Source organism: Phalacrocorax aristotelis, chromosome 3 (genome assembly GCF_949628215.1).
Source record: "Phalacrocorax aristotelis chromosome 3, bGulAri2.1, whole genome shotgun sequence".
Classification (NCBI taxonomy): Eukaryota; Metazoa; Chordata; class Aves; order Suliformes; family Phalacrocoracidae; genus Phalacrocorax; species Phalacrocorax aristotelis.
The window spans coordinates 16,652,118-16,670,341 of record NC_134278.1 but is presented as its reverse complement, the minus strand read 5'-3'; the positions used below and the strand labels follow the sequence as shown (position 1 = coordinate 16,670,341).

The window sequence follows — 18,224 nt, the reverse complement described above, 5'->3', positions numbered from 1 at the left end:
TGACCCTCAGATGTCCCTTCCAACCTAAATTAGGCTAAGATTCTACATTGTCAAATAACTCATTTCTGTTTCACTCCCTGTCATGAGCACTTCACTATCAATGCTGCATGGATGTTAATTCACTCCTGGGTTCTCTTTTGGATGAAATCAGTAAGCTCAAAGGTGAAACCTGGATGAAATGCTACAGATAATTCACTCCAATGACCTCTCACAGTAGCCACTATGGATGAGAAAAGACTAGGTTTACCTACTTCCATGTGCACAGTCCACACTTTTACCACACAGCTTTTCCTCAAACATCCCAAAAAGAACTCATACATACAACCAGGGCACATGAGATGTACCCTCAGCACCATGCCATGAACGCCCTGTTTTAGTAGGCTTCAATTCTTTGCTTACATTATTTCTGGCACTTTGATCTGGGAAAAACAGATATAAGGCGACAAATAAAAATGGTATTGATGCCTTTTTGAGGGCTCAGAAAAATCTAGCCCAATTCCTAAGCAGTGAAACACCAGTCTGTTTCAGAGGGGACTAAACCTGAGGAGCATGGAAGCAAGTTAATATTTTCATCAGCAATATCCTGCAGACCATTACAGTTTTGCTGCTGCATAAGGTCAAAAATGCCAACCATCTCAGTAGGGATCAGTATTTAAGCGCTTTTCTTAGGGAAAAAAAAAAGAAGACATTTTTAACTGAAGTTGGCAGAAAAGTCAAGATAAGTTTTAACTTGTTAGAAATCTCAAACTCGCTTATCTACAATCTTGAATTTGAGCTGCTAGTATGAATCAAAGTCCAAGTCGCTCTGTCTTCACTGCTATCTCTCTCTAAAATGAGGATAATAGCAGTTTGCAATATAGGCATTCTCGGGATCAAGAATTTTGTCCTGGGCCATCCTAGTGGCCCTAATTTTTATTTCATCTTTTTTAATACTGCTTGCTAAAAAGGAAGCAGGTGTCACATACCAGTTAAGAACCAAGCAACTAGATCAAGCAGGAAAAATTAAGGCCAGTTGCAATCTGAGGTACAACCAAAGCACATGTGCACATACAAGCACCATTTTGTAAAATATTTTTACTCCTAAAGTAGGATCTGAAAGCTCTGGTTAAAAGCGACGCTCAGTTTTGACCTCTGAACGTAACATTATGAGACACAGCAAATCTGAAAACAGTCACAAAAAGTATGCAAATCTGTGGTCTTAGGAATCTACACTTAAAATCAAAGTATTCAGCCTCAGGGAGGGCACAATAGTGCTATATCTAAAACAAAGAAATATCAAATAGTTGTAAACACTTGTAAAAATTCATAAAGTTGCTGTAAAACCATTTTTTCCTAACTCTAGAAAGCAAGCTCTAACTCATCAGGGACTTAGCTGGGACAAAAGACCAAAATTCCTATTCTTATGAAATTAAACACTTCAGGTATTTGAATAGGCAAAAGAAGTCAATCACTCAATAGACAGCACAGCATCTCCTCACTGCGAACAGATTCTGATTTAATACAGATGCAGAGGAAACAATGACACTAACTGACAAGTAACCATTTTTTCCTAGCTCTGTTATGAGGAAAGTGGACCTAATTCGTTATCACCTAAACAGAATAAAAGACCACAGCTTGGGTTAACAAGCTTTCCCTTTTCAACTAAGACATTGATATTTCTAACACACCTGAATTGGGATACAGGCAGACATCATTGATATCATGTTCTGGCTCCATTGAAGTAAATATCTTCCCCTGAAATTGTAGGAAGAAAATATATTATAAAGAATTCCAAAGAATATAATTAAATTCAGTAAATCTAAACATTAAGAATAGCCACTATAGAAGCTAAGAAATATGATGGAATAAAGATGAAACATATTTTGTGGAACAATAAAAAGTTATTAAAGTACCTGAACATAACACAAGGAACTCAGTATTGTATTTTGTCTCTGATCCGATCTCTTACAAGGAAGCATAGCCTACTGGTTATTGACGACACAGCAGCGTACAGTGGCACATTTCTCAGCTCACACTTGTGCGTTGAAAATATTTGTGTCAGAACTGCTTTATTTTATTTTATGCAAAAGGGGGGGGTGAGGTCCATAAACTCCTGGCACATTGCCACCGTAACCCTCCTTTTGTTCAAGTCTGAATGTAGTAGTTTTAAATCATTTTACTTCGGTAAATATCTTTAGGTGAAATAATGGATTGGGAGTGGAATTTGATTTCGGAGCTTGGTTCTTCCATCTTGCTCACGTCTACATAAAATGAAATATAGCTCAGCACTTTATCTGTACTTTATAAACTCAGTATTAAAGAGGTCTAAATATAAAAGTAGCAAAAGCATCCAGTAGTATCTAACTTAGATCAGAATTGAAGTTATGAAGATTATTTAAGAAAAAGGTAAAAGCAGGAAACAACATTCTCAAAGAAAAGTAAGAATTGGAACAGAGTCTGAAAAACCCAGACAAAATACAGGTGCTCTTATAAGCCAACACACAAGACAGCCAGTAAAGGAAGATTCTCTAAGAACTGGGCCACATAATCTGAAGCATGAGTGTACATGCCTACACAGTTCTAAACGAGGGAGCAAATTTTGATCCTATTCCTCTTTTTTCTCTCCCTGCAGCAATCCCACCTACCTTTCTGGGCCCTTCCTTCCCCTCCCAGTTACATGCTGTTACCCCACCCACCTCTGGTCTCTCCCCGATGATTAATAAGAGTCCTCCCCCACCCCGGTCTTAGCAGACAAAAGCCTCATGCTCCCCACCCCAAGGCACGTCTCAGCATGGGGCTATTCTGGTATCAAAGCCATATGCTCTCCACCCCGCAGTCTGCCTCTGCAGTTGGTTCCCAGCCAGAGATAGTCAGGAACCAACATCTGGGAGAGGTGGAGCCAGCTGGAACATATGCTAGGAAAGAGTCCAAACCTATCTTTGCCTTCCAGCAGTAACAAACCCTCCCTTTTCCCACTGCAGAGGCCACCTGACAAACTTTACAGTATTTCATTCTCAATGAGGGAAATATATATACCTAGGAAAAATGGAGAGAGGCCACTGCAGATGTTTTAAATAATAACCAATAATTTATTTGCTCTTTTAAACAATAAAAAGTAACTGCAGAGGAGCTTAGAAAGAAAATGCTTGCGATCGCAGGAAAAATAAGAGGCTGTTGAAAGTTCATGAAGAAGCACAACAATAGAGAAATGACTGCCTGAAATAATTAGAAAAAAGTGCCCCTAAACTACTGTAACTGCTCTTGATATGTTTCATTACAAAGCTAGAAAAGCAGAGATGGAGCATGTTTTTTAGAAGAAATACAATGAATAAAGAGAGCCCCTCAAACCAAACCAAGATACAGTAGTGTTACTATGAATCTATGGGGTAACATTTTGTGCAAGCTGCATTGGCAGAAAGGTAAGGAAAAGAATAGCATAATATAATGAAAGTAAGTCTTACGAAACTTAGAGATTTCAACTTAGAGGTGCAAAATGCTGGGATAGAGATGCTGCCTAGTGCAACATAATCCATTAATATGGCACAGTACACATTGTTATTTGGATCTAGGCATAGTATCTGCTTCAATATCCAAATAGGTTTCTGTGAAAATAAGCAGTGCCTGATTTTAATAGGTCATAAACTAACTGATCTACCTTTGAAGTTAGCCCTTCTTTGAGCAGGGAATTGCCATGACCATATTTTCTCTGATGAAAATCATAACTGGATGTGTTCAAGCACACTGTGAGAAGAAATACACAAACCAGGGCAATGGCTAAGATACTACTTTTCACGTTTAAATCTTTCTACTGAAAGAAGCATCTTCAGCAGACATGTACAAACAGCTGAAAAATACCTAGGACTATATCTTTATACCTGACAGGCTGTTGAATACCTTCCCAGATGTTGGTCTGTTTAATCAGACAGGACAAAATTAGGACCCATTAAAACCCAACTTCCTACACTGACTTTCAGCTTTATTATTCAAGCTGCATAAAAAAAAAAAAGAAAATTAAAATTAAAAAATCTGAATGCAGCAACATAAAAACACTTACCGTATCTTTGTTCCACATTTTTATGATTCGAGAATCTGCAGAGATAATTAAATCCAACTGACGCTGAAACTGAATCGACTTAATAGGCAGGCCATAGTGGTGATCTTTGACTATTAATGGATTACTAGATCGGAGATCATATAGTAGAACCTTGAAGAATACGAGACAGATTAAACTTACAACATTGTAAGATCAAGAGGAAGTCACACACACCAGATCTTCACTAAAGATTTAACGGAACTTGGGATTTTTTAAAGACACCGACAGGATTTACATAGAAGAAATAATTTTCAGTTCTGAAAACAGCTTATTACGTAAGCCCAGTTTATTCTGACAATGTATTTTAACCTCAGAATGCCTCAGTCTAGAAAAATTAAGAGAAAATTTAAGAGCTCACCATCCTTCTAAAGTCCTTTTAATTTCTATTGAAAAAATGAACCATTTTCAAGGCCCTTAGTATTTCTTAATTACTAATGTTTCACTTTCAGATTCTTGTACTGTTCTTACAAGACTTAAATTTTCAGGCTCCCTTCCCTATTCAGCGAGTATCACTTTCTCACAGTGAAACACCACAGAATGTAATTTTTTATTTTAAGTAAAGTAGAGAGCACAGACCCTGTCTTCCAGTTTCCTATGGTACTTAAGACAGACCTACATCTTTCACACACAAAGTATGACTACCAATAATTTTGGGGAAAAAGTATTATCAATTTGTTTAATAAAAAATATATTCTCCAATAATGTTAGTATACGCATCAGGCAAGTTTTATCACGAACACAACTCTTACATATGTCTCTGCCCTTGAAGAAACTACTGTTTTCCAAACCCACCAAAATAATGATAAAGGCATGAAAAAAACCCCCATACTCCACTTTACAAATATGATGGTAACAATGAATAAATGAATCTAAATAATCCCTTATAGAAAGATAAGACAGTAAAAACAATATTTGAAAGACAATCACTTCTGCTTCATTAGCCACCACCAAGATAAGGGACAGCATATATGGTGCACTGATAGTACTGATAAGAGTCTCAAAAAGCAGCAACTTCCCCACATACTTGACTCTTAAGTCATAAGAAAACTGCAGAATTTGAACTTATACAGTAAGTAGGTTGTGATGATTTTAAGTGGTCCCTACAGTATTCTGAAGGGCAAGACCATTTGACAAAACTGATTTGCAGTTTAAGAATGACTATTACTACTCTATACGTGTAATTTACGCTCTTATACTTTTATTAATATATATTTACATTACAATAAGTGTACTGATTATATCATAGACCTGGACTGGCAGTTGCAAGAACAGGATCTCCTAAGAACTGTTGTAGATGAAGTTAAAGTCTACCTGCCCAGTAGATGTTCCAACAGCCATATTCAAAGCCCCGTCAAATTTCAGTGCTGAAATGGATGGTAAACCATCTATCCTGCAGAGGACAATGTTAGAGTTAGACATTCTTTCAATAAAGGCTGCAAATAATTTTTTCAATGTTAAAAATAGCTTAGACAGTTGTCAATTAATTTACAGATATCACCCAGGAACACTACTTCAAGATGCTGTACTGTTTACATTCACAACTTGTGGTTGTATAGAAAAATAGCCGCTACTACTCGGATCAATAACTAAGGGACTCCTCTATGACTAAGAAAACCCTTCATTCACACTAGCAATTAGGAGAGAAGACCATGGGTGGGTCATTTTAATGAAAAGTAGGATTTTCATTCTAGAAGCAAAACTTCTGAAAAATCAGAACACACTTTGAAAAGGTAGCCTTTACTCACTCTGTGTCTGCTGTCACGCTGCTTAAAGCACAGTCCAAAAGCCCAACCCGATTTCTAGTTCTAGGATCCCAGCATTCCACTTTACCCTAAATGATTTAGAAAATACGTTTCAAGCTTATGCAACAGATGTCTGGTATTCTAAAAATATTTAAATAAAATTATGAATTATTTAACCTATGAATAATTGACATTAATTGTTCTCATAATGGCAGGCAAGCTCCTCACATTCCATTTATGCTTTTTTAAAAATGCGATCCGAATGAAAATAATTAACACTAAAATTCCAAAGATGAATAGGGTACACATGCTACCTAATTTCTACAGATGGCTATACTGTAAAGCAAGATAACATTATTTTCTCTCCCATCTGCAAAAGCTCAAGCATCTCAGCAACCAAGGCAGCTCAGAAATTGTATCTGCACTATGCTTTAAGAAGTCATCTCGTTCAACACACCTGTAATGAAAACAGAAAGTGATCAAAACAGAAGAGATCAAATTAATTAGGGTCCTGCCATGATTTCTTCTTATCCTCATGCAAACTAATATAAAAAAAGAAACAAACACTACTGCCCTTTTTATAAAAGGAATGCAAACATTTACCTCAGCCGTCCCCATAGCAAACAAGAAGTGTACAGGATTTACGTCACAGACATTACTCTCTCTAAAACAGAAAAAGGAGCAAGTTTAATGACCTCAGAATAATTTAACACATTAACAACTAAAAAGATTTCTGTAATCATGTACACTGTTGCTCAGCCAGGAAAAGCAAAATCTGGAGGGAAGGACAGATGGCCACCTAATAGCATCTTCCTATACTTAAGAGCTTACCAAGGATTTGGAGCCAGAGATAGTGCTGAGTATTTGAAACAGGTAAGGTTCCAAGTGGATGTCGGGACAGTATTTTTATACCATGCAGATAATTAAGCACTGGAACAGACTGCCCATGGAGGCTGTGGAATTTCTATCCTTGGAGTTTTCAAGACCCCCTGGGAAAATTAATCTGAATTCAGTGTGACCATGCCTTGAGCAGGAGGCTGAGGCCTGAGGTTCTTTCCAACCTGAATGATCCTGTGCTTGCTTCTCCACCCACACTCACCACCTACCACCAAGCCTTTCTTTATCACTCTGCTCCACTATATTCTTAAACAACTCAATTATGTCAAAAGGTGTTCCTGACTACTTATGTTCTGAAGCTCACATCTCCAACATATTCTGATGAACAGGGTGTCGTCTTCTCCCTCCCTCAAGTTTCTCAACAGGGCACCCAGGAGTCCTGTATTTCTCCAGGAATTCTTCCAAAGCACAAGTATTTCTTCTTTACACCGCTCATCCTGGCACCTTCCAATTTCTTCCATTCAAAGCCCTCCACCTCTAATTCTATAACTCATGCAATTCTCCTACCCTCACAACCTGCTCAGAACTTCAAGTCTCATCTCCCTAGTTCAGATTTTATACAAGGCGCTTAACATTCCCACTCCAGTATTTTCCTGGGTTTTTTTTGCTTCTGCTCAGTTTCTGTAATTATGCCTGCCCAAATATTCCTCCATCCATTAAACTATCCTACTCACTGAACACCAGCTGTTGTCCACCAACTAGCCGCTTTATCTAGTCAAGTGTGTTCTTCTCATCTGCCTCTCCCCACATAAAAGAAGCCCAGCTCCTGCTCTGGTAGGGTTTTCAAAAGAATTAGACTCACACCAGAGAAAAAAATTCTCTTTGGGCTACTCCAAAAGCAAAAGGACAAAGGGATGCCTGGGAAAGTACATACCCTGTGGGTAGATCTCTATATGATGGCTAAATTGAGCAATAATGGCAAACTTTTAATGAAATGCTCTTAAGATCAAGTTATAGAATACCTACTAAAAGTCTATATTAAGCAATTTTAAAATGTCCACAAAAGAAATGTCAATTAAAACATAAAAACTAGAACAAAGAATTACAGAACATAAAATAAAATGAGGCTCAGAGTCAGCATATGTTCCTTTTCAACTCTACAACGCGTTTGGGCAGTATTCAGAGACAGTACTGGTGGTGAGCATGCTAGTAGTTTGCTTCCACCTGGTGGAAAGAAGGCAGGCATCATGCACTACAGATAACTTACGACGCGTCAGTTTGCAGGGAGTTGAGAAACCGTCCTTGTTCCAGATTTAGCCTGTATACTTCAGAACTACAAAGGAAAAATCCAAAATTACTCTTTTATGAATACTGAAAATACTGTTATAAGTTAGGAGGGGTTATAAAGATTCTTGCTGACAGCCTAATTTTGTCAGATATACAATTTTCAGCCTTAGCATTCTAAAACATAATTCACATCTATCCTTCAGTGTTAAAAGTACTGGGCAGGTTCACCAAAGATATCTGTTACACTGCAATATCCTACGAATTACTCTTTTCCAGGGAAAAGATGCATTAAGTCCTTTTTTAAGATCTTTTGATTTCCTACGATTTCTGTTACATCTTGAATTACTACTTATTTTGTTTGAAACCCTAAAGAACTCATTTTATTTTTACTATGTCTTCTCACAAATTCAATTATTTTATGTGATTTGACTCACACTTTAACAGCAACAACACGCCAATGAGGAGAGAAAAAGTTATTTAATTTTCCTTACTTAGCTACTAATTACTTCGTAAAACACTACACTGAATTGCAATTTTTATAAAAAATTTGCAAATACATGATGTACCTGGTTTAAGAGTCAAAGAAAAAAAGCCTTAAAACAGTACAGGAAACTGAATTAATCTTAGTCATCCCACATTTTCCACCCTTCACAAACCGTCTCCATTATTAATTTGGAAGGAAATGCCACTTCTAATTTTTAACTTTTCTGGTATTTTAATATTAATTTTATTCTTGGAAAACATTTCTAACAAAAATGAAGCAAAATAATCCACTTAATACCTTGCTCCTACAAAATACAGGTCACACGATGGATAGTGATAAGAGAAATCTCTACCAAATTTTGGTATTCTTGTCCTGTAGTAATGGCCGTGTTGCGAATGAAACTCCACAAATCTGCCACACTGCAAGAAGACAATCTGAAAATAAAATAGAAATAAATGAAACGTACAGAGCAAGACAACAATCTCCTCAACTTGTCTTACTGCACAAACTCCAGTGATTTTTTTCAAGCTCACATAGGTTTATCACACCCATTGAAACAATTTCTACTAAAACAGAATCAACTCGCATGTCATCATTCTCACTAACCACAGCAAAACGCTTTATTAATAAAGATTAAATAAATATTCACAATACCCAGAAGTGACTCTGCAACCAGGAACAGTGTAGTCATCTCAGTGTTACGGTGCACAAAAATTGATCTGTACTTCTTTCAGACACCAGAGTTAATAATTTCTTCCAGGTACAATGCCATGCAGACACCAATATGGTCATTGGCACTAAGCACATGTACTATACATCCTGATGCATGGCAGCGTTCCAGTGACACCAACAAACTGTGCATTTTTTTGTTGTTTGCCAACTGAATGGGCACATTGCTTCTTTCTGAAACTTTGACAAACATCTCAGTCCTGGAAGAGCCCACAGGGAGGCATTACTAGAAGGCTAGATCTATACCAGTAAACAAAATAGGCCAGAACCTGCCCCTACAGTCCAGATGGCAGATTAACATGGCACAACTCGTATCCATATGAAAGAATTCTCCCCACTCCAAACAGACACAGTATCATCCACTCCATCCATTACACTCACGCTGTACCTCAAACCCTGCCCAGGCACTGCATGATGGAGGAACAGTTGGCCTGGCCCAAAGTCGTGCCATGATGCATGCAAACATTAAATGATATGGATAATCACAGGCTAACTCTTGACTCTAAGCCTCATCACTATTTAGTTTAGATTAGAAAAAGTGCTAGTTTAGTTTAGAATATGTATAGTCCATACATCTTCTAGAATCAGTAGATAATGAAGATTTCAAATTTCCTACTGCTGGACTACATTGCTAGCAATGCAAATAAGGATGAGAGCTCTGGAAAGGCGAGGTACAAAAGTTATTTTGAATCTGTCATCTTATTTCCATATCTGTATATTCTTCCCTTACGAGACATGGAGAAAGTACAGACCTGGGCTAATACTTCAGATCTATTCATCATTAAGCCCCCCCCTTTATTTATGCTTTTCCTGATATCAGCAACCCCAGTGTTTGAACTTTCATTCACGGACTTGCTCATCTTGGTACAAGACCGAGTATCACCTTTCAGAAGCATAACTACGATTTCACATGAGATTACAGATGCAGCTGTGCAACTGATGTTATACAATGATGTTTTTCATATACATCCAATCAATCCTTTGTGTGCCTAATGCCTTTATGCTTTTAAATGGATGTTTACAACATGCAAAGCTCTTTACTTATCTGTTTGAAACAATGCCCAGATCAAACCTTTTCTTTATCATCATTGCAAAAGAAATGTCTGCATCTTCATGCAATACAGAAGCTAAATAAACTTGGGGAAGAACACAAAATTAAACCGTGTTTAATTTAAAAATATCAGTAGCACATTCTCTTAGTTTGCTACCAGTAAACCATCAAAAACCTATTACCGGGAAGAGAGAAAATGCAGTTTGCTTTCCATGACAAAAATGAATTTTCTTCTCACTCACTCTACTTCCAAAAAGATTTTAGAAAGGTTTTGATAGTTGCCAAAAGCAACCAAGTATTCTGCTAATGACTGCCTTACCTCTAATAATTTTCCATTTTAATATAAATTTCTACAATATTGAACTTGAAGATATTTGTGTCCTCTTCCATTAGCAGTGCATACAACTCACTGTAAATCATGTTTGTCTTTCCTTCATACTAAATTAATTTTGGTCACTACAACCTCAGGGTAGCAAACACATAGCCACCAGTATGTGGCAAGAAAACTAAGTGGAAATATGTGTCCTTTTGCAAAAGGCTGGGGGAAAAAAGGATATCGCTGTCTCCTAAGTCTAAAACTTAGTCCGAGTCTAAAACTTTTAAGTCTAAAACTTCGGAGAGCACAGAAGTGTAACTGGCCTTGTGGATACCAGCATGACTGAAAGCCAACAGCATGCTCTCACTGTGACAATGCAAATAAGCCTCAAAAGGCAACCTTACAAGGACAGCAGGAGCAGACTAGAGAAAAGCTATTTTCCCTGCGCTACTAAAGTGGTGTGCATAGTGTTGGGCCCCCCAGTTCAAGAGGGTTGTTGAGAGCATCAAGATGGCTGCCAAGACAGACAAGGGGCAGAACACAAAATGTACAAAGAAAGGTTAGAAGAATCTTAGCTTGTTTAGTCAGGCAAAGAGCACCCTGCAGGACAACCTAACAACAGTCAGCAACTGAAGTGCAGTTACAAAAATGACAAGAGTCAAACTCTTTGCAGCAGCAACAGTGAAAATTTCAGATTTTCCTGGGCAGGTTGGACAAGAAGGAAAAATTCTTTACGATGAGGTAGTGCAGCATAGCAACAATTTATTCAGTGAATCTGTGGAACCTCCAAGCTTGCAGTTATTAACAGTCCTCTTCAAGCACTAAATGACATCTGAATGGTGGAATGAATATCCAATCAATATTTTTATGATTCTAAGCATGGCAAGTGTAATTTCTAAAATATCATTCCCTCCTTCTAACATGTTCAAAACATTATGACAGCTACCTGAAATTAGTTTTCTTTCTAACGATTTGGTAAGTTTTAGGAAAATAAAATTGAAAATAAGGTTGTATCAAGCTGTGAAAGGAGGGCTTGAGTCTGAAATATAGTACCAATTTCAGTTGAAAACACACGCAAGCCTTACTGTTTGTAACCAGTCAGAAACATACGTGTGAATACAACGGGTTTCTCAGTTTCCCAAATAACTGTTTGGCCTGTACAACAAGAAACATTCTCCCACAGACAGAGAAGTGGGAGGCTACTGTACTGTATCAGTCATCTTCTTCTGTTACTTGAATTCACGCACATTCTTGGAAATCTCACAGGGGGAAAATTTTGAGAAGACTAAAGCTAGAAGGCTAGATTATAACGTCTCTGATCAAATAGAAATATTTATTAAAACAAACCTGTACCAGAAATGCTAAGGTTTCTTCTCAGAAAAAAAAGTATTAAAATAAACATAACAAAAAAAAAATAAAAGAAAAAATTACTTTTCCTAATTAAATCAGCAAAATTATATGCTTAAATTTCTTATTTAATTTGGAACTCCTTGATCAATCAGCAAAGCAAAGTTTATTGAAAGAGGTAACATCTTTTATTTCTCCAGCTGCAGCAGTTGGTGTAAACAGATTTGCTTCCAAGCACATAAGCGCTTTCCTAGATGTTAAAGATAATTAGATGTAGTAACTGTATTGTGCCTGAAAAAGGGCTGATGGTCCTAGGAACACAACTGTTTCCTCCAGCTACAGCACTTCACGGGGTGGGGAAGGACATTACTTTGCTCCATTTTTGCCTCATTCATATGCTTATAATCATCATGGCTACAACAACGATGACAAATTAGGCTATTAACTTATCTATAGCTACCCCACCTCTCAAAAATGGTGTATTTGTGCGTCACAAGGGGTTGTCACTAAATTTTATCCTAGAAAGGACAACTAGTTCCATTTTTCACATTATTTTGTTTGTAGGATTGATCATTATTTGAAGTTTTTCTGTACTACAGGCAAGGGAGTTTAAAAGTGGTAAGGCAAATTATAATACAAAGACACAAAGAAAACAAACAACATTTTGAATGTACAGAAAATGTTTATCCTGTTTGCTTTTCTAAAAAAACTTTTGTTCCAAAAGTTGTGTTGACTGCCTTTACTATATATGAAAATGCATTTTAATATACATACTGAACAATTTTTTCATTTATATATTGAAAACATTAAACATACCTTTGAGTAATCATCTGATAAAATCTCAAACGTAACCACTAGAGGAGAAAGCAAGAGAATTTAAAGTCAACTAAGTAAGCAAACTTATTTGCAAACATTGGCATAAATCCTGAAAACATTTACACTTATGCTAACCTTTAGTCATATAAGTATTCCCCACAGGTGTCAATGCATAATGCAATGATTTGTGATAAAATCTTTAATTATGTAACCTTATTTGCAAAATAGTAAGTAGTTTTCTAAAACTTTAGAAACATATGAAGCATCTTGCAATCCTTTTATCATTCTTGTATACTTGACACGTTCCTCAAGACAATGCTCAACCACATATTTATTGGCTCGGGGAAGGTCTAACCAAATGGTTTTCAGTGAGTGTGTGGTCCACTGATCTTCGGTAGTCCATCAAAGATGATAAAAAAATGACATGAGTTTGGATACACTGTGCACAAACCTGCACACGTGATCTTTCTAAGCGGTCAGCACTTGCCCAGAAAAAGTTTTAAGGCTCAGAGAAATCACAAATTTGAAAGCAACTATCCTTGCTGAACACTCTAATGCATTGAACTTTGCCCAGTTCTAAACAAGCTGGGTTGGGAACACTAGGGAGTAGCTGATTTCAGCTGAGTTGGTTCCATTTAAATGAGGTAACTCATTTAAAGTTACCTGAAGTGACTCTATGCCATGTTTCAAATTAAACACATTTTTGCAGTCTAGTAAGATGCCAGTTCAAAAAGTACCCCTACCACCACCACCTCCCCTCTTACTATGTTGTAGCACTGTCCCTTCACCCTGCATGACTCCTTGTAGTCCTGAGGCACAGAGTAAACAAACACTACCATGGCTCTAATTCCCTTTCCCTGACCTAATTCAGTAGTTCTCAATTTTTAATTTTCACATCACTTTGACACACATCAGTCCAGTCTCATTCTTCTGTAATGATTTAGGGCTTCCACCACTCTATTCTTATTCCTTCATTGCTTTGGTCTCTATATCTCTATATCGCAGTTTTCAGCCATCAGTCTTCTGACATCCCAGTCTTCTAACAAAGAACAAAACACAACAAAAAACACACACACCATTCCCCAAATCTATGCACCCTAAAACTCAGAGCCACAGCAGCTCTGACCTCCTCCCCTAGCCTTACTGCCAGCAGATTCTCTCTTTCCCACTGTCTAGATGCCTCCTTGCTTTCCTCACCATAGCTGTTTCCCTCCAAATTAGTAGGAAACAAGGCCTAATTATGGCTTCAGCCATACTACCATCTATCCCTAAGTACCTTGCTTCCAAGAAAACAAACCACCTAGCCAAACAAACCAAACCACTCTCAGGGAATTCTCTTTACCCTATAACTCACCTACTGGGCTTGGGCTCCAGTGGGAAAACAGTGAGAACTCATTTCAGCAACAATGGTGCAACCACAGTGCACTCTCCTACCTTACTGCTTCACAGAAGAGGAAAGAAAAGGAGAACTGACCATGACCCAGCCATTGTACCCACATAGTATTCCCCAAACAGAGCACAGCCTTCAGCCACATTCACCCTCTGAGGCCCACGCTTACTGGTTCAAGGTAAACCTTACATTCCTCACAGTGCTCCAAGAGAGGAAAGAACTCTGAAGGAGGAGGAAAAGGGAAAAATACAGAGGTAAAGACTAGGTGACGTTTTACCAAGATTCTTGGGTTCCCCCAAAGTACATTCTGTCCCCTCAGCACAGGGAGGGAAATTTCCACTTGAGTCCAACCTGAATTATATATGAAAGATATCTTGTACTAACAGCCATAGCTTATACTAACCTTCAGAATCTAAGCATCTTTCAAATTTCTGGGATAACTGATAGGTATCAAAACAGCGGATCCTTGGCTTATAAGTTCCTGAAAGAACAATTGGATCTTTAATAAAAAAAATTAAACAAAAAGATAACATTAAAGCATTTTTTAAAAATATAATACTTGACATGTACAGGCTTTACTGCATTTCAACTATAAGTACTCTGATCTTGCCAATGTCTCTGTGACTGGAAAATCATGCCTCTTAGTAACATAACCTTATGGCCTGGTTTTTGCCTTTGGTGCCTGAAAGCACCCTATTTGTGTGTAGGTTCTTCTGATTCCCAGATACATCACACACAATTTAACACCTTCCAGTAAGCGTTAAAGACCAAATCTCCTTACGCTATTAATGCCTACTAAAGTATTCATGTTTGGATCCCGCTTTGACAGTTACAAAATGTAGCACCATCCTCTATCCTTTAAAGCAATACTCAAGCAATGATGCTCAGAAGTTATTTAAAGCAAATTTATACACATACTATAAAAATAATTAAGAACTTCATTTTTAACTGTATTATAAACAATTTAGCTTTTAATTGTATTATAAACCCTCAGTGCCACGGGGGTTGGACTAGATGGTCTTCAAAGGTCCCTTCCAACATAAACCAGTCTATGATTCTAAAAACATCTGTATTGTAAGAAGAAATGTTTCACAATACCACTATCAAGATAGCTACTCTATCACATCTTAATGGTAAGCTTCCAAAACTCTGTTCAGTGCTGCATTTAAAAATGAACTCTTATCAATTCCACCTGAAATACTAAGTCATTCTGCTATCAGGATTTTCTGGCAATTTTTGCCTCTGCTACAGACAGAGACGCTTTGTTAACTCACCAACTGCCATAATATACTGTCCATCTCTTGATACTTTGATCTTTGTGCTAATTGTGGGCATTTCAAAGTCTTGAATAAGTTCAATTCTTCTACGGATATCTATAAAGGAATAAAATAAAATTATTTTTTAAAGGTACCACTATTGTAACAGCCCAAAAAATTGTAACTTCTTTTATGGAAGCATGGAAGTTGAGTTAACTGAATATAGGGTATATCTTTTAAGATCTTTCATAATATGAAAACCTTTTAAGTATAATTAACACGTTATAAGCAGATTAATACAGTCTGTTAGCCCTGAGATGCAGGCTACCTCCATGCAAAATAAATGCCTATTCTGAGGTGGTTACTACATAACAAATTATTATATAATGTAGTAGCAAATATTTATCACACAGTTTACACTGAGATGTCATAATATATTCCATCCTCCTGTTAACTCTATGCATTTTTGGCTGCTTGAGGTTTTTAGATAATCCTTCTTATGGTATGCAAGTAGCTGTATTTTACTTTGAAAAACAAGTTTAGGCTAAAATTATTATGTTCCTGCACTCTAAGATGAGCAATAATACACACAGGAGTTTATAGTTGGACTTTATCATAAGCTATACACGGAATTTATCCACCACATTTCTGTACAACCTACAACCCCAATATTTAATGCCTGAAATCTGGTAATATTCTATTTATATAAAGCTGTGTAGAAAGCTGAAGTATGGTTTTCTAACCATAACTACTTAGAGCTTTAATCTTGTAGCTTTTAAAATATGAGCTATGCATAACCTCCTTATATCAGCTAGTAAAGCATCTTCCCCTGGACCTGGACCAGCAGGTTGTACACGTGCAGCTGAGTACTGTGAGGACCCTGTGACAGGAAGACTCACCCACATCTTTCTTCTGTAAAGCTCTTTTCTTCCTGTCTGAAAGCCACTGAAACAAAATGCATCAATCAGTCCTGAGCTTGTTACACGTAAAGGGACCAAAGAATCACTTAAAAGTTTATTGAATATGAAATTATTAAGGAAATAAAGCCATTAATTCTTTTTCTCTTGATTGCTTTAAAATTTCCACTGGAAAGTTTAACCATTCCACGTCAAGAAAACTTTTAAAAGCAGTGGTTTTTTAACGGTCTGTGGAACAGCACACCTACAGTTAGAGGCGCACGCATCCAACCCACATTTTCAGCTTACAAAATACTCACAGCCGGTTTTATTTAAGCATCCCCACCCTCTACACAAGCGCAGGGACAGAAGGGCAACTCGGTGAGCAGCCCAAGCCCGGGCCGGAGCCCAGGCCCAGGCCGGGCAACACGCTTCCGAAGCCCCCTGCCGCAGGGACCGGCGGGCGGCCGACCCCAGGCCAGGCCAGGCCGGGCCGGGCCGCAGCGCGTCCCCTCGCCCCGCTCGGCGGCCCTGCCCCGGCCGCCCCCTCACCTCCGGGAGGCTCCTGCCGGCGCTGAGGCTGTAGATCTTCACCTCGTTGAGGCTGGAGACCTGCATGGCCGCGGCCCGGCCCGCCTCTTCCCGGGCGGAGGGGAAGCGGAAGGCGGCTGGCTTCCGCCCCGCTGAGGCGGCGGCCTCAGGGGAGGTGGACGCCTGGGGGCAGTTGTACCGGCAGGCGGGGCAGCCCGGGTGGCGGCCCCTCTCCCCCGCTCCTCACAGGGAAGGAAGCAAATTCACGGGAGAGCAAGCTTTGCCACCCCCATGCTTATAGCGAACCACAGAATCACAGAATGGTGGGGGTTGGAAGGGACCTCTCAAGATCATCTTGTCCAACCCCCTGCTTGAGCAGGCACACCCAGAGCAGGGGGCACAGGAACACGTCCAGGCGGGATATGAATGTCTCCAGGTAAGGAGACTCCACGGCCTCCCTGGGCAGCCTGTGCCACTGCTCTGGCACCCTCACAGGAAAGAAGTTTCTTCTCATATTTAAGTGGAATTTCCTGTGTTCCAACTTGTGTCCATTGCCCCTTGTCCTGTCGTTGGACACCACTGAAAAGAGTCCGGCCCCATCCTCTTGACACCTGCCCTTCAGATATTTATAAGAATTGATGAGATTCCCCTTTCAGTCTTCTCCAGGCTGAACAAACCCAAGTCTTTCAGCCTTTCCTCATGAGAGAGGTGCCCCAGTCCCCTGATCATCCCCGTAGCTCTCTGCTGGACTCTCTCCAGTAGTTGTCCATCTTTCTTGAACTGGGAGGCCCAAAACTGGACACAGCACACCAGATGAGGATAACCTACCTCAACCTGCTGGCCACACTTCTTTTAGTGCACCCCAGGATATTGTTGGCCTTCTAGGCCATAGGACACATTGCTGGCTCAGGGTCACCTTGCTGTCCACCAGCACTCCCAGGTCCTCAGCTGAGCTGCTTTCCAGGAGGCCAACCCCCAACCTGTACCGGTGGATGGGGTTGCACCAAAGCAACTTGTAACCCAAACACTTGTAACCTGCAGGTAACTTAGCTGTTACCAGTTTCCCCAGGTGTTCATTTCTAACATTCCAAAAGCACCTGTGCAAGAGGCATTTAAATTTGTTGAGGCAGCTCCCCTCTCTGGTGGGCAAGACCCCATCTGGTATCATCCAGGCACCTGTCAGTATGGCAGCAGTGCCATTCTGGGCAGCCTTAAGGTCAAATTGGGAAGGCAAGAGTTGCTCTTCCAGACTTGGTGGAGGAGGTTAATTTTCTTACCCTACAGCAAAGCTGCGTGCATTATCTAAGGCAAACAGTGAATCCGGGTCTTGGTTGACCAGAACCTTGCCAGCAAATGTAAAAAGACACATTTTTATTGCTTTGTAGCATCACCATTTAAACAAGTATGGACATGGAAAAGTCAGACCATTACTACTTTAACTTGTAAAAGCAATAATAAGGACCAAAACAA

The 18,224-nt window shown here is 39.0% G+C and overlaps 1 protein-coding gene across 1 annotated transcript in view; it reads right to left on the bottom strand.

Annotated features, from left to right (window-relative positions):
* NOL10 (nucleolar protein 10) overlaps positions 1 to 16,934 on the bottom strand; it is a 53,414-nt gene extending 36,480 nt beyond the window's left edge. The window contains exons 1-12 of the mRNA XM_075086825.1: positions 16,776 to 16,934; positions 16,227 to 16,272; positions 15,346 to 15,444; positions 14,475 to 14,552; positions 12,682 to 12,719; positions 8,720 to 8,856; positions 7,919 to 7,984; positions 6,418 to 6,478; positions 5,818 to 5,903; positions 5,384 to 5,462; positions 4,034 to 4,183; positions 1,668 to 1,734 (exon numbers count right to left, since the gene is read on the bottom strand). Of these exons, the coding sequence (XP_074942926.1) occupies positions 1,668 to 1,734; positions 4,034 to 4,183; positions 5,384 to 5,462; positions 5,818 to 5,903; positions 6,418 to 6,478; positions 7,919 to 7,984; positions 8,720 to 8,856; positions 12,682 to 12,719; positions 14,475 to 14,552; positions 15,346 to 15,444; positions 16,227 to 16,272; positions 16,776 to 16,841 (973 nt within the window). The 5' untranslated portion in view covers positions 16,842 to 16,934. The remainder of the gene's footprint in view (positions 1 to 1,667; positions 1,735 to 4,033; positions 4,184 to 5,383; positions 5,463 to 5,817; positions 5,904 to 6,417; positions 6,479 to 7,918; positions 7,985 to 8,719; positions 8,857 to 12,681; positions 12,720 to 14,474; positions 14,553 to 15,345; positions 15,445 to 16,226; positions 16,273 to 16,775) is intronic.
* Between the last annotated feature and the right edge of the window lie 1,290 nt (positions 16,935 to 18,224).